Below are 14,732 nucleotides of genomic sequence, written 5' to 3' on the forward strand. Positions count from 1 at the left end.
GAAAGTCCATAGTTATCTGTCTCTTACTGATGATCCAATATGGCCGTAGTGGAATAAAGCACTAGATAATTCTTGTTGATATTAATTATAGAAACCTTGAGAGGTCCACAAAAGTAATGAAGAAATAGAGGTTTTACACATAGAGACATAGTCATAGAAAGACAGAATTAGCAATTAATAAAAACTGGACTACGAAATCTTCTGCAGATAAGGCACTTTAAGACATTGTATAACATAAGCGAAGAACAGTTGAAGTAGAACATCCCATATTCAAGATAGGTGGAGAGCACGATAGCAAATCAGCTAGAGATGACGTTTACAGTTGTAACTTTAATGAAAGTTGGTAATCTTTTGGCTTAGAATGGGAAGAGTTGGGGATGGGTCATGGCGTGGCATGATTGAGATCCAAGAGGACCAACAAACGAAGAACCAAGCAAGTTCCGGTTGTTAGTTTTAATTCTGTGATGGAATCCTTAATACATTATACCGGGTTTTAATGTGAATGGGAGACGAGTGTTAAAGAAGGAAGTATAGGGGGTAAATTTACTAACGTGAGAGTTTTTAGAAGTGGAGACGTTGCACGTGGCAACCAATCAGATTCTATTTAACATTTAACTAGCACCTTCTAGAAGATGATAGCTATAATCTGATTGGTTGCTATGGGCAACATCTCCACCTATTTATTTATTTATTAACAGTTTCTCATATAGCGCAGCATATTCCGTTGCGCTTTACACCTCTAAAAAACTCTCAATTTAGTAAATTTACCCCTAGGTCTCCCAAATTTTAGTAAATATTTTGGAGGAGTTGGGTAGTTTACTGGCCGTAAACTATATTTGTTATCTATGCCTAATTCTAGAAAGAAAAGTTTGGCTTGGAGGAGCCATAGGTTGTCTACAACTTTCTGGCAGGTAGCAGATTAAATTATAGTTTGTTGTGATCTTAAGAAACAAATGGAATTGTAAGTAGCAGGAGGAAGATGAGATTGTTGATATCTAGATAGAATGCTGACAATTTTGGGCTAGTCCACCATTTGTGGAGGAACAAGCCTTCTGCTGTTCAGCATCTGTCCGGGATATCTGGATTGGGTGTATGCAATCTTGTTGCTACATTGCACGAATGAAACAGCGATATATATATATATATATATATATATATATATATATATATATATATTATTATATTTACAGAGTGCATTCTCACTTCTTCCCAGTCTACATCATCCAGATGCTTCCCAAGGTCCAGATGTGCCCGAAGACTGGAATTTTAAGTGTGGCATATGATGGGGTGGGTCGGAAGGCCAAGGGAGACATAGGCAGGTAGAGAGTGAACTATGTTCAAGCTCTCTTCCTCCACCAGTGTCCGTGTTCTAGCAGGCTTCGAATTACTACATGAAATGAATTGAACAACTGCAATAATGCTTAATGTTAGTTAAGCCCTGTGCCTCTGCCCTGCACAGAAGTCAAAGGATAAAGAAAATAAAATATTCAGACAAATGGTTAGGGAAGTAGGAATTGAACCAGGAGAGACCTGAGCTACAAAATCCAATAAAATGAGGGGGGGATGCAGAGTGATCAGTTATGTCAAAATCCTTATGGTCCTGTTTGTGGCCTCGATCACAACATGTGTAAGGGACCCATGTATCACCCAATGGTAAAACAACTTGAAACATGGGACAGATAAGGAAGACAGCCCTCCCCCTTAGTATGGGCCCAATAGCATCTGCACCTATGGTACAGTACTTACTCTTCTGGTGTTGCAGTGTGCATGTGAATTTGGGTGAAGGGGGTAGTATAAGGTAAGGTGAGGCTGAAGGTTTTGATTGGAGGATTGATGGGCTTCTAATACTTGAGAAGAAAAAGAAACGGGAAAACTTAAGGCAAATGAAGAATTCACCCCAGTGAGTGGGGTATAAAGTCCACTGGGAGAGACTAAAAAAAGTACTAAGCAAAATAATTTTTCTGGCAGCAGAGATAACGGGGTTATCAATGGGAAAGTTGAAATAGCCTGGTATGAAAGTAGATAGAGCAAAGCATAGGAAATAAGTGAGGGGACAGCAACATGTGGGTGGAGTGGAGGTAATGGACGGTGTAGACTTTGTGGAAAGAGTTACAGGTGTACTGCTCAGAAGGTGCTCTATGGAGAGAGTAGGCTGACTACTACAGCACCTTACCTCCATGTGTATGAGTAAGGGCGAATCTCCTGCAGATCTGCATGGGAGGTGTTGACAGAGGTGGTATACTATGTAATGGCAAGGAGCTTTAGGGATTTATAAATGAATAGTCCATACGTACATGCAAGTGGACAGTGTGCAGGACCATGCATAGGTGCAGACAGGCAATGAGGGAAGTAGAGTGTAGAGAGAAATAGGGCACTGGAGGTTGGATATATGTTTTGTGAACATAAGGAAAATAGAGAAGATGCATTGAATAGTTCCATGATGGAGTGATGGGGGAGATGTGGATTAGTTGTGATAAGTACTGAGCGTGATGGAGCAGGCACGCTATAATGTGAGTATATGTTCTTCCAGTAATGTACAATTAGTAGCTGGTGTGTCGCAGTTGACAAGATCAGAAGACACAGGACCAGCCAATGAGGTTGTAGGATCAGGATACAGGACATGGTTAGGGGGTAACCATACGCCGGTCACATTGCTGGACATAATACCACGGCTGGGCATATTACCGCTGCTCAACATTTTGGCATTGTTATTACAGGCAGGCCTATTCTGTATTATATCACAACTGCCGGCCACTAAACTACTTCTGGGCATATTACCGGCCACATGGATGTTGCTGGACGCATTATTAGGTATTATTACTGCGGCTGGGCATCGTCCCACGGGATACATACGCCTTGTTGACAGTCGATATGGGAGATTGCCGACAGGGTTGTAATGTGTCCAATAACTTGAAACAATATGGAAAATGTCCAGGGCTTCCGATTTTTTTTTATATAACAACTGTAGGCCCCCTATAATGGATTTGCACACTGTATAATGACAGACCGCTGTTATATGTCATTGGTCTAATTCAGGAGATCTGCAATATCATGGTCTGGTCACACTGACTGAATACACCTAGTATATTAATAAAACAGAAAAAAAATAAAAGCCAACTGAGTGTGCACTCCAGACCAACTTTGGCCACCACATGGCTGCCCCCTCTATATAAAGTAAACACGCTGATAACGTCAAGGTACAAAAACTGAAGGGGATCTATTCACTTCAATAGAAACATGGGAGTTGCACTCTATCCTGTGTGTTGTAATAATACATTGGTTAGACTGAGACTTTACTGGAACTTGCTCTTATTCACAATGGGAACAATCAATGAGACAAACACGGTTGTAAGGATTACATAGTAATAGCCCACTATACATAACAGCAGCCTCCTCTGTACTTTGTATCATCCCAGGGGTCCACTCCACACAGGAGAGTAAACACGCGTGGAACGCATTCACAAAAAGCGGGGGACCGTAAAAGTCTTGGTGAAACGCACAACGCGGAAGTCATGCAGCTGCAACGCACAACGAGGAAGTTAGGCACGTGGAACGCACAACGCGGAAGTCATGCAGGTGGAACGCACAGACAGGAAATGGTGACCTATTATTTCCGGAGTAACATTGCAATTAAATGTCACTGAGTTATACTGAAGATGATGTGGTCCAAGTAGGATTCTATGATTTATAAGAAGATGATTGAATGTCTATAAATAGAAATACAGATTATTAAGAGACGTATTAGCAATTCTACAGCCATAGGATTGTATAATGGTAGGAATACAAATGATACCATGTTTATCAGTAACTCTGTGGTCATGGGTTGCATTATTTGTAGGAATCCAGATTATGGGATGCTAAATTTGTGCTTCCATAGTCATGGTAGCAATATTGTTAATAGATTGTTATATAATGCTTTAGTCATAGACTATATGTAAACAGGAGTATGGTTCATGAAATTTGTATCAGCAACTCTACAGTGATGGATTGTATATTAATCTGAATACAGATTATGTGGATTTATATTAATTTTACAGTCTTTGATTATATTATGGTTTAAATATAGACAGAATGTTATATAGTCTGGATTGTATATCGGTAGGAACACAGGTAATGGGATGTTATATTATGATATAAATATATATATATATATATATATATATATATATATATATATATATATAATGAATCCTATATTCATGAATTGTACATTGGTAGGAATACAAATTATTATGTTCTAAATTAGATTATTTTATAGTTTGGATTTTATTAAAGTTGGGTATTAAGCCTCCGATGATTAAGTATTGAACTCGCAGCGGGGGATAGATTACACTGGAGCAATTCATCATTGCTCCGCTGCGGGGACAGCTGCTCCGAAAATCAGCTGTCCCCTCGGTTAGCTCCTCTCCGTCGGCCTGAAGTCACGCATGTGCACAGCTGCTGGGGAGTCCATGAGAAGGCGTCGGGGGGATCTGCTCGGAATATTGCGCTTGTTTTCATGAGCAAACTCAAGAAAACATTCAGCTTTCAGAGTTTGCAGGATATCAGGGGGTCCTATCGGACCCCTGATGATGAATGGCCCGGTAACTAAAACATGCTGAAAGTAGCGTTTCCGCATGGTTACCAGGCCATTTATCGTTTGATGAATAGGCCCCGAAGTCTTTGTCCAAAATTTAATATACTAGTATTACGTCATCTTGGATTATTGTTGGTGCAGATTGTTTTATAATTTAATATACTAGTATTATGTCATCTTGGATTATTGTTGGTGCAGATTGTTTTATAATTTAATATACTAGTATTATGTCATCTTGGATTATTGTTGGTGCAGATTGTTTTATATGTGTCTGTGAATAAATTTGAATGTACATTTTCCCTCTTTGACCATTTAATATTTAGGTTGGTATTCTGAATATATCATCTGGCTGAGTCACGGAGGATGGAGAGGAGCAGGATTTGCAGGACTGAGAGGATATTAAACCTCACCCTGGAGATCATCTACCTGCTGACTGGAGAGGTGAGGGAGTGTCACAGTGACATCACTCTTATCTCTATTACTAACACAGGGACCTGACTGGGGAGGTGAGGGAGTCTGGGAGTGTCACAGTGACATCACTCTTATCTCTATTACTAACACAGGGACCTGACTGGGGAGGTGAGGGAGTCTGGGAGTGTCACAGTGACATCACTCTTATCTCTATTACTAACACAGGGACCTGACTGGAGAGGTGAGGGAGTCTAGGAGTCACAGTGACATCACTCTTATCTCTATTACTAACACAGGTACCTGACTGGAGAGGTGAGGGAGTCTGGGAGTGTCACAGTGACATCACTCTTATCTCTATTACTAACACAGGGACCTGACTGGGGAGGTGAGGGAGTCTAGGAGTCACAGTGACATCACTCTTATCTCTATTACTAACACAGGGACCTGACTGGGGAGGTGAGGGAGTCTAGGAGTCACAGTGACATCACTCTTATCTCTATTACTAACACAGGGACATGACTGGGGAGGTGAGGGAGTCTGGGAGTGTCACAGTGACATCACTCTTATCTCTATTACTAACACAGGGATCTGACTGGGGAGGTGAGGGAGTCTGGGAGTGTCACAGTGACATCACTGTTATCTTTATTACTAACACAGGGATCTGACTGGGGAGGTTAGGAAGGCTGGGAGTGTCACAGTGACATCAATTCTATATCTTTTAATAAAGCAGAATATTAATATCAGAAATTCTGAGGGAACAGATTTAATTAGTTAGATGTGCTATACCTGATGATATGTTTGTATGTCTGGTGTTGTTCTCTGGGCACTATATTTTTTATTAATGTCTCCTTATACGTAGGATTATATTGTTTCGAAAAAATCTGGTCAAAGAATAACACCCAGCAGCCATTCCCGAGGATTGAGAAGAACCCAGAACCCCACCACGTTGCCTCCACCTCACTCACTGATATATGAGAGACACAATGAACAGAAGATCCTGGAACTCACCAACAAGATCATTCAGCTGCTGACTGGAGAGGTGACTGCTGGGAATGGGGCATTATACAGTAACACCAGGGGCTGTGTCTGGGTGATGACTGGAGAGGTGACTGCTGGGAATGGGACATTATACAGTAACACCAGGGTCTGTGTCTGGGTGATGACTGGAGAGGTGACTGCTGGGAATGGAACATCATACAGTAACACCAGGGGCTGTGTCTGGGTGATGACTGGAGAGGTGACTGCTGGGAATGGGACATTATACAGTAGCACCAGGGGATGTGTCTGGGTGATGACTGGAGAGGTGACTGCTGGGAATAGGACATTATACAGTAACAGCAGGGGATGTGTCTGGGTGATGACTGGAGAGGTGACTGCTGGGAATGGGACATTATACAGTAACACCAGGGGCTGTGTCTGGGTGATGACTGGAGAGGTGACTGCTGGGAATGGGACATTATACAGTAACACCAGGGGATGTGTCTGGGTGATGACTGGAGAGGTGACTGCTGGGAATGGGACATTATACAGTAACACCAGGGGATGTGTCTGGGTGATGACTGGAGAGGTGACTGCTGGGAATGGGACATTATACAGTAACACCAGGGGATGTGTCTGGGTGATGACTGGAGAGGTGATTGCTGGGAATGGCACATTATACAGTAACACCAGGGGATGTGTCTGGGTGATGACTGGAGAGGTGACTGCTGGGAATGGCACATTATACAGTAACACCAGGGGATGTGTCTGGGTGATGACTGGAGAGGTGACTGCTGGGAATGGGACATTATACAGTAACACCAGGGGATGTGTCTGGGTGATGACTGGAAAGGTGACTGCTGGGAATGGGACATTATACAGTAACACCAGGGGATGTGTCTGGGTGATGCCTGTATCATTGTGTGTGTGAGGTTCCTATAAAGTGTGAGGATGTCACTGTCTATGTCTCTATATAGGAGGAGCTGGAGTATCTTGAAGGACACGAGGGATTGTATAAAGATATAACAATGAAGACTAACCAGACCTATGTATCGCTGGGTATGTGGAAGTTTAATGATTGTGAATAGAATAGGTTGGTCTATATCATGAAGATTCTCATCTTTGTACATCCATCACCGTTTTCTGAAATAAAAATTGTATATTGAATACAACACAACCCCTGCACAGTGCAGATCTCCTAAATACACAGGGCTGTCTCTCATTACTGATATATGGGGATTCCAATCCACAAATATATTTCCCCAAATATATTTGTAATCCCAGGATTTTTATGATTACCGTGCTCCAATCTCTGGATCCGGGGATTAATTTCGGGATTGGGTAAAAGGGGTAATAAAAGCATTATATTTTTAATTGTAATAATACAAAATCAAATCCGGGTACAATAATGTTTAAATAAACGATAACTACTAATAATCTCCTTAGTTATCAATGCTGCTCCTAGAAGAATAAATTCTGTATTTACACCAGTTTAAAAAAATAAAATCAACATTTATTCCTTACAGATAGCTGCATATAATAAATCACCATAAATTAAACCAATAAACAAATGAAGTTAATACATATATAATAAAATACGACACCAGTAGAACTGAGTGTAGTGATGGTGCTTTATTGCTCAGTAGTCTCAATGCTCAGAAATGTATACTTAGTTAATCCTGGAGGAATCCGGGTATTACAGAACAGCTCTTGGACCTTCTGTATACTACACTACAATAGCAGCTGCAGCACTGTGATAAAACCATCATCCAAGAACACTTCACAGGAGTAATTGATCTCTATAGAGCAGGGGTGTGCAATAAGCAGCCCTGCAGCTGCTGTTAAACTACACATCCCAGCATGCCCTGCAACAGTTTTAGCATGACCAAATGGCAAAACTTTGGCAGGGCATGCTGGGAGGTGTAGTTCAACAACAGCTGGGGAGCCGCTTATTGCCCACCCTTGCTATAGAGTGTATGTCACTCATATCAGATGGGGAGTATATCAGCACATCGTTCTTTTCCACACACTGCTAAGCACTGATTAGTTATTTGGAACAGTTCTATGAGACCACACAGGGTCAGATCGAAGGGTGTCTCATAGTGTGGAGGGAAGCACTTGCTTAGAATTCCGACCAGTATGACTGTAGCTATCACGGCTGCTTGTATAATAATAGTCTATTCAGCGCAACCACAGTTAGCTTCTTTGTGTAAGCCGCTCACCGGGAGTATGCCACTGACTTCCGATCCTCATTAGTCCAGGCCCACGGTGCAGAACAGATGTATCCTTCTGACAGTTTCCGGCAGAGTTACAATATTCTGGGTAGACACTCTGGGCCTAATTCAGACCCGCTCGCGAGCGCAGGACGCTCGCAAGCGGGTCGATGGTGCCCTAATGCGCATGCGCATGACGGAGGGAGCTCCGTCGTGCGCATGCGCGAGACCCGCATAGCGACAGCCAAGCTGTCGCTATGGGTCTTGCACCAAAGGGGGCGTGCTGTCGATGGTGACTGACAGCACGCCCCCTTTGGTGGGCGTGCCGGGGGCGTGGCTGCCAGACGGAGGCGTTCCCGTGGGAACGCCTACCGTCTGGGTCCGGCCCCACAGACATCACTAGTGATGTCAGTGGGAGTGATTTTGGCTCTGATAGAGCCAAAATCACTCCAGGGCTTGCGGCAGCGAGACCCTACCGCAGGGTCTCGTCGCAAGCCCGATGGTCGCGATGGTCTTGACCATCGCCATGGACGCTCGCTATAGCTGTGGGTGGTCACCTACAGCTCTGCGAGCGTCCATGAGGCCGCTCCAAGTTGAGGTAGGAGGGCCCTGATTCAGAGCGAGCGCTCTGGTCAGAGCGTCCGGCTCTGAATCAGGCCCTCTTTCCCTTATAATTCCCTTATGTCTTCTATTTGTTAAAATGTTATTATCAGGACCAGGCAAATAGTCTTTATATTATGCTTGTAAGGCAGTATGTTCTCACCAGTGACAGGAGACACAAAGAGATGCCATCCAGTGTAAGACCTTGTGGTAATCCAGATCAAAAGTGCACCAATGGTAGGGAAACAATCTACGTGTTTCACTGCCTCTCCTGGACTTGGCTGCTGCATTTGACACTGTCAACAAATCACTTCTCTTACAAGTGCTGCATTACCTAGGTCTTCAGGACTGTTCTGGTCAGACATAATCTAGGTAGGTTTCCCTTCTACATTGGTGTTCTTCATGTCTGTGATCATGTAATGTATAGGTACAAACCTATTTATGAACTTCTCTGACCAAACTAGTATGTTCTTCCATTGCAGCAGCCTCATTTCCTGTAAGACATTCCTTTCCAGAGACTCTATTGCCATTAGCAGGACACATTCTGTATTTTTTTAAAATATTGTTTTTCTGTGTCCTTATTGGTTTTAGTTTAAATTTTAGTTAGCGAATAAAACCCTGTTATTCTTTTATCCTTCTAACAGTTTTATCGGAGACCTGCAGTAAAGAGGAATCAGTCTCATATGATGGAGGAGACCTCACACACACTGACATGTATACACCCACATATCATACACAGCATACATCTACTCATAGTAAGGAGGAATCAGTCTCATGTGATGGAGGAACCCTCACAGACACTGACATATATACACCCACATATCATACACAGTATACATCCACTCATATTAAGGAGGAATCAGTCTCATGTAATGGAGAAGACCTCACAGACACTGACATGTATACACCCACATATCATACACAGTATACATCTACTCATATTAAGGAGGAATCAGTCTCATGTGATGGAGGAGACCTCACACACACTGACATGTATACACCCACAGATCATACACAGTATACATCTACTCATAGTAAGGAGGAATCAGTCTCATGTGATGGAGGAGACATCACACACACTGACATGTACACACCCACATATCATACACAGTATACATCCACTCATATTAAGGAGGAATCAGTCTCATGTAATGGAGAAGACCTCACAGACACTGACATTTATACACCCACATATCATACACAGTATACATCTACTCATACTAAGGAGGAATTAGTCTCATGTAATGGAGAAGACCTCACACACACTGACATGTATACACCCACATATCATACACAGTATACATCTACTCATATTAAGGAGGAATCAGTCTCATGTGATGCAGGAGACCTCACAGACACTGACATATGTACACCCACATATCATACACCGTATACATCTAACAGTAAGGAGGAATCAGTCTCATGTGATGAAAATTCCACAAACCAAAGAATACTACCTCAGAAGAAGTTGCATTCAAACCAACAATATGGAACACAAGGTAATGCTGGAAAACTCCACAGAAACTGGAGATTGAGTCCAGGAGAGAAGCCGTATATTTGCTCTAAATGTGGAAAAACATTTTTCCGGGAGCACGATTTGAATGACCATTTGAAAACTCACCTGGGGGAGAAACCATTTACTTGTTTGGAGTGTGGAAAAACTTTTCGCCAAAAGACAGATTTCACAAACCACCTTAGAGTTCACACGGGAGAAAAACCATTTCCGTGCATTGACTGTGGAAAGCAATTCACGACCAAGTCGGGTCTTTCCAAGCACTTGAGAATCCACACAGGAGAGCGGCCATTTTGTTGCTCCGTGTGTGGAAAACGTTTTGTACAAAAGACCTCTTTGAATAAACACTTCCGTATACACACAGGAGAAAAACCCTACTCTTGCTCAGAATGTGGTAAGAGTTTTGCAGAGAAATCAAATGTTGTAAAACATTTAAAAATTCACAGACGAAAAATATAATTTTAATGGTAGTAACTAAAAAGGCAGTGTGTATTATTTTTCCAAATAAAAGTTTGTGGATGTCAAGTTGTAATAAAAATTGCAAGGAAACTCATCTGTCCAGTTTTCACAATTGTGCAACTTACAAAATTTAAAGTCCACCTTTTTTCAGGTTTTTTTGGAAGGGGGCATGGGTATGCCTCCCGAATTTGGTCACGCTCCCCACCATTACCCGGGCCCTGTTGATCTCTTTTCCATATTCCAAATTGTCCATAGAGAATCAATAAACATAATAAAAATAAAATTTTGCAAAGCTGTTTAGTGAGTCAATTATTATGGCTCCGCTCATCAAGGTTGCTAAAGGAGGTGGATCTAGGGGCCTGATTCAGAGCCGAACGCTCTGACCAGAGCGCTCGCTCTGAAACAGGGCCCTCCTACCTCAATTTGGAGCGGCCTCATGGACGCTAGCATAGCTGTGGGTTACCACCCACAGTTTTAGCGAGCGTCCATGATGATGGTCGCGATGGTCAAGACCATCGCGACCATCGGGCTTGCGACGAGACCCTGCGGTAGGGTCTCGCTGCCGCAAGCCCTGGAGTGATTTTGGCTCTATCAGAGCCAAAATCACTCCCACTGACATCACTAGTGATGTCAGTGGGGCCGGACCCAGACGGTAGGCGTTCCCATGGGAACGCCTCCGTCTGGCAGCTACGCCCCCGGCACGCCCACCAAAGGGGGCGTGCTGTCACTCACCATCGACAGCACGCCCCCTTTGGTGCGAGACCCCGAGCGACGGATTCCCCGTCGCTCGCCGGTTCTTGCGCATGGGCACGACGGAGCTCCCTCCATCGTGCGCATGCGCACTTAGGCACCATCGACCCGCTTGCGAGCATACAGCGCTCGCAAGCGGGTCAGAATCAGGCCCTAAGTCTCTTAAATCCAATATATGAAAGGGATATATGCTGTATTAGACTCGTGACATCTGTAGCTATAACAATAAAAGATATCTCAGTCTTTGAATGGTCACTGCAGTCAATTGAATGTAATGCCTGTTTAGATCACTCCATATTAGTAGTGGTACTGGGCACATATAAATGTTAGTATGTCTCCACTTAGGAAGATCCAGGCGTCCCCCTACAAGCTGGCGAGGGGGAAGGGGAGATGGAGACTAAATCTCCAGCGGGTGACTCAGCGAGGCTGATACCTGTCAGGTTATTTTTCTGTCAGCCGTGGCAAAATCTCAGCCTCAACCTCACCACCACTGTCAGTCCAGTAGCGCACCGTCTACCCGTCTCTCGGGAGTTTCTCAGTACAGGCAAGTAAGTCAGAGTCGCCAAGATATCCCACGGGGTCCTAGCCTCTGACCAGTTTCGCTCCTCAATCGGGGGCTTTATCAAAGAAAACACAAATACCACAATGCAGACAGCAATGCTTAATACACGTGGTGCAGGACGGTACACTAGAGCCTACCTTCACTATATTGGTCTGGGCTACAGATTACTTAAGTGATCCGCAAGGAGCCATATTCTAGCTTGTAAGAGAAGGTGGTCGGAGCACCCCTGAGTGTACTTGCCAACTCTCCGATTGTCAGGGAGACTCCCTGAAATAGTTACAATCTCCCTGTCTCCCTGAAGAGTCTAGCTATCTCCCTGATTGCACCTTACCCCCATTATGAAGCTGTTATGTAAACAAAAAAAAAAGATATATACATTGAAATGGGATAATTAGTATCATTAGTATTTCCCTGCATTGGGTATAAGGCACAATGGGGTGGTTGTATTATAGCGGCACTTACCGTGCCGCTATAACGCTTCCCGCTTCGCCTCATTACCGAGGCGAAGCAGGAAGCACTGCCGATGAGATGTATAAACATCTCATCGGCCGGAGAGGGGGAGCGTTAACTCCCCCCTCCGGCGCTACCCGCTAGAGACAGCAGCGCATCAGCCTAGTGCTGATGCGCTGTGTCTCTTCCCGGCCGGCTCCACTGAGCATGCGCAGGATCTCGCAAGTATCGCGAGATCCCCGCGTGCAGCCTGGAGCCGACAGCAGGGACAGCGCTGTCCCTGCTGTGGAGATAGGGCAGCGCCAGGTTGTAGCTGTCGATAACGACAGCTACAGCCGGCCGAACTGTTATACGTTATGACCGTTCATACATGGCCCTGCCGTCGGCGCTGCTATCTTGTAGATAGCAGCGCTGATAATGACAGGGGCGCATAGCACAATGGGCCTGATTCAGAGCCGGACGCAATTAGCGCTCGCTCGTCCAGAAAATAGGGGTGGCTATTCAAATGAACCGTTCGCTGTTTGCGGTCTGTTCACGCCTCTAGGTCTGAACGAGCGAACAAAACTTGCGGTCGTTTTTTGGGAAACTACGCCCCCTGGCCGCTCGCATCCTACATCATGTCCGCTATTTATTAGATTAATCGAGTACATCGACCAGCGTATGAACTGCTCGCTATTCTTGTGGTTGGTTTTTGCTACCACAATTTTGCGAGCAGCGCCCCTGTCATTTACCGCCCAGACCCCCGATCATACATCGGGGAGAAGCGGTATCAGCGCACATAACGTGCGCTGATACCGCTTCTGGGCTTCGTACATCTAACCCACTGATCCCTATGGCTACATGTATTTTCTGAAAATTATCAGTGTGTTTACATCAACAAGTAGATCTTACTAACTGTTTTGGGGCTCGTTTACAATTGGATGTAAATAATGTTATGACACGCCTCTCAGGCGGAGCAGTACACCCCCACTGTAACGTGCGCTCATAGGTCTTACTTTCACAATCTCCCTGAAATGCTTTATCAAAAGTAGGCAAGTAAGAAGTATGACTAGTGTTAATTACAGTGTGACATGGCATGCTTGTAGAAAACAGTACAGTGCAAAACAAATGAATCACAGTATGAGTCATACTTGCCTACTTTTGAAAATGCTTTTCAGGGAGATTGTGAAAGTAACACCTATGAGCGTGGAGGTAAAGTGGGCGTGTACTACTACATCTGAGAGGCGTGTCATAAAATTGATTTAAATCCAAATGTAAATGAGCCCCAAAGGAGTTACTAAGATCTACTTGTTGATGAAAACACACTGATACTTTTCAGACAATGCATGTAGCCATAGGGATCATTGGGCCTGATTCAGAGGCACTCGTAAGCGGCCTCTCGTTCGCTCCGAGCGATGTTTGCCCAACTGCGCATGCGTACGGATCGTTATACGCATGCGCGAACCAGTCAGTGCGGCCGAAATTCATGTGCTCGCAAAATAGCGAATGCCTGATAATTTGAGTGACAGAATGAGGCGTATGTGGGTGGTAACAGGGGAAGGTGCTTGAAAACGGGGTGTGGAGATCAGAACGCAGGCATGCTTAAAGGTCAAAATGGGCGTTTTATGGGTGTGCATAATTAAAACAGCAGCGTCATTGACCACGTCACTGGGTTATTTTATAGCCAGAACTGCTCGCAAAATTGTGGTAGCAAAAACCAACCACAAGAATAGCGAGCAGTTCATACGCTGGTCGATGTACTCGATTAATCTAATAAATAGCGGACATGACGTAGGATGTGAGCGGCCAGGGGGCGTAGTTTCCCAAAAAACGACCGCAAGTTTTGTTCGCTCGTTCAGACCTAGAGGCGTGAACAGACCGCAAACAGCGAACGGTTCATTTGAATAGCCACCCCTATTTTCTGGACGAGCGAGCGCTAATTGCGTCCGGCTCGGAATCAGGCCCATTGTGCCTTATACCCAATGCAGGGAAATGATACTAATGATCACATTTGAATGTATATATCTTTGGGGGGTTTATATTTGAAAGCTTCATAATGGGGGTAAGGTGCCATCAGGGAGATTGCTACTATTTCAGGGAGTCTCCCTGACAATGAGGTAGAGTTGGCAAATATGGTATATAAACTTGGTTAATGTCTGCTGCTGTACCAGTGTGCTAATACGACTGGGATGTGTGTAACACTACTAGGATCTGGAGGATAATGTAAATAGGGTTATGCTT

The 14,732-nt window shown here is 44.1% G+C and overlaps 1 protein-coding gene across 2 annotated transcripts; it reads left to right on the plus strand.

Annotated features, from left to right (window-relative positions):
- The first annotated feature begins 3,623 nt into the window (after positions 1–3,623).
- Positions 3,624–11,071, plus strand: LOC148508000 (uncharacterized). Of its 2 annotated transcripts, none has more exons than XM_088445115.1 (5): positions 3,624–3,670; positions 4,900–5,017; positions 5,847–6,026; positions 6,943–7,024; positions 9,423–11,071. In XM_088445115.1, exons 2-5 carry the CDS (start codon positions 4,940–4,942, stop codon positions 10,748–10,750), a joined length of 1,668 nt encoding a protein of 555 aa, XP_088301241.1. In that variant the 5' UTR covers positions 3,624–3,670; positions 4,900–4,939; the 3' UTR covers positions 10,751–11,071. The 2 variants fall into 2 exon arrangements, with proteins under 2 accessions (XP_088301241.1, XP_088301240.1); XM_088445114.1 differs by having other exon boundaries at positions 3,645–3,774.
- Positions 11,072–14,732: the final 3,661 nt, after the last annotated feature.

The sequence above is a fragment of the Taudactylus pleione genome, unplaced genomic scaffold (genome assembly GCF_031769625.1).
Source record: "Taudactylus pleione unplaced genomic scaffold, aTauple2 ptg000377l, whole genome shotgun sequence".
Classification (NCBI taxonomy): Eukaryota; Metazoa; Chordata; class Amphibia; order Anura; family Myobatrachidae; genus Taudactylus; species Taudactylus pleione.

Excerpts from the sequence above, each read along its gene's own strand:
- LOC148508000 (XM_088445115.1), top strand. The coding sequence starts at position 4,940 with ATGGAGAGGAGCAGGATTTGCAGGACTGAGAGGATATTAAACCTCACC. Across the intron at positions 5,018-5,846 it reads TCTACCTGCTGACTGGAGAG|GATTATATTGTTTCGAAAAA; the intron begins GTGAGGGAGTGT and ends CCTTATACGTAG. Across the intron at positions 6,027-6,942 it reads TTCAGCTGCTGACTGGAGAG|GAGGAGCTGGAGTATCTTGA; the intron begins GTGACTGCTGGG and ends GTCTCTATATAG.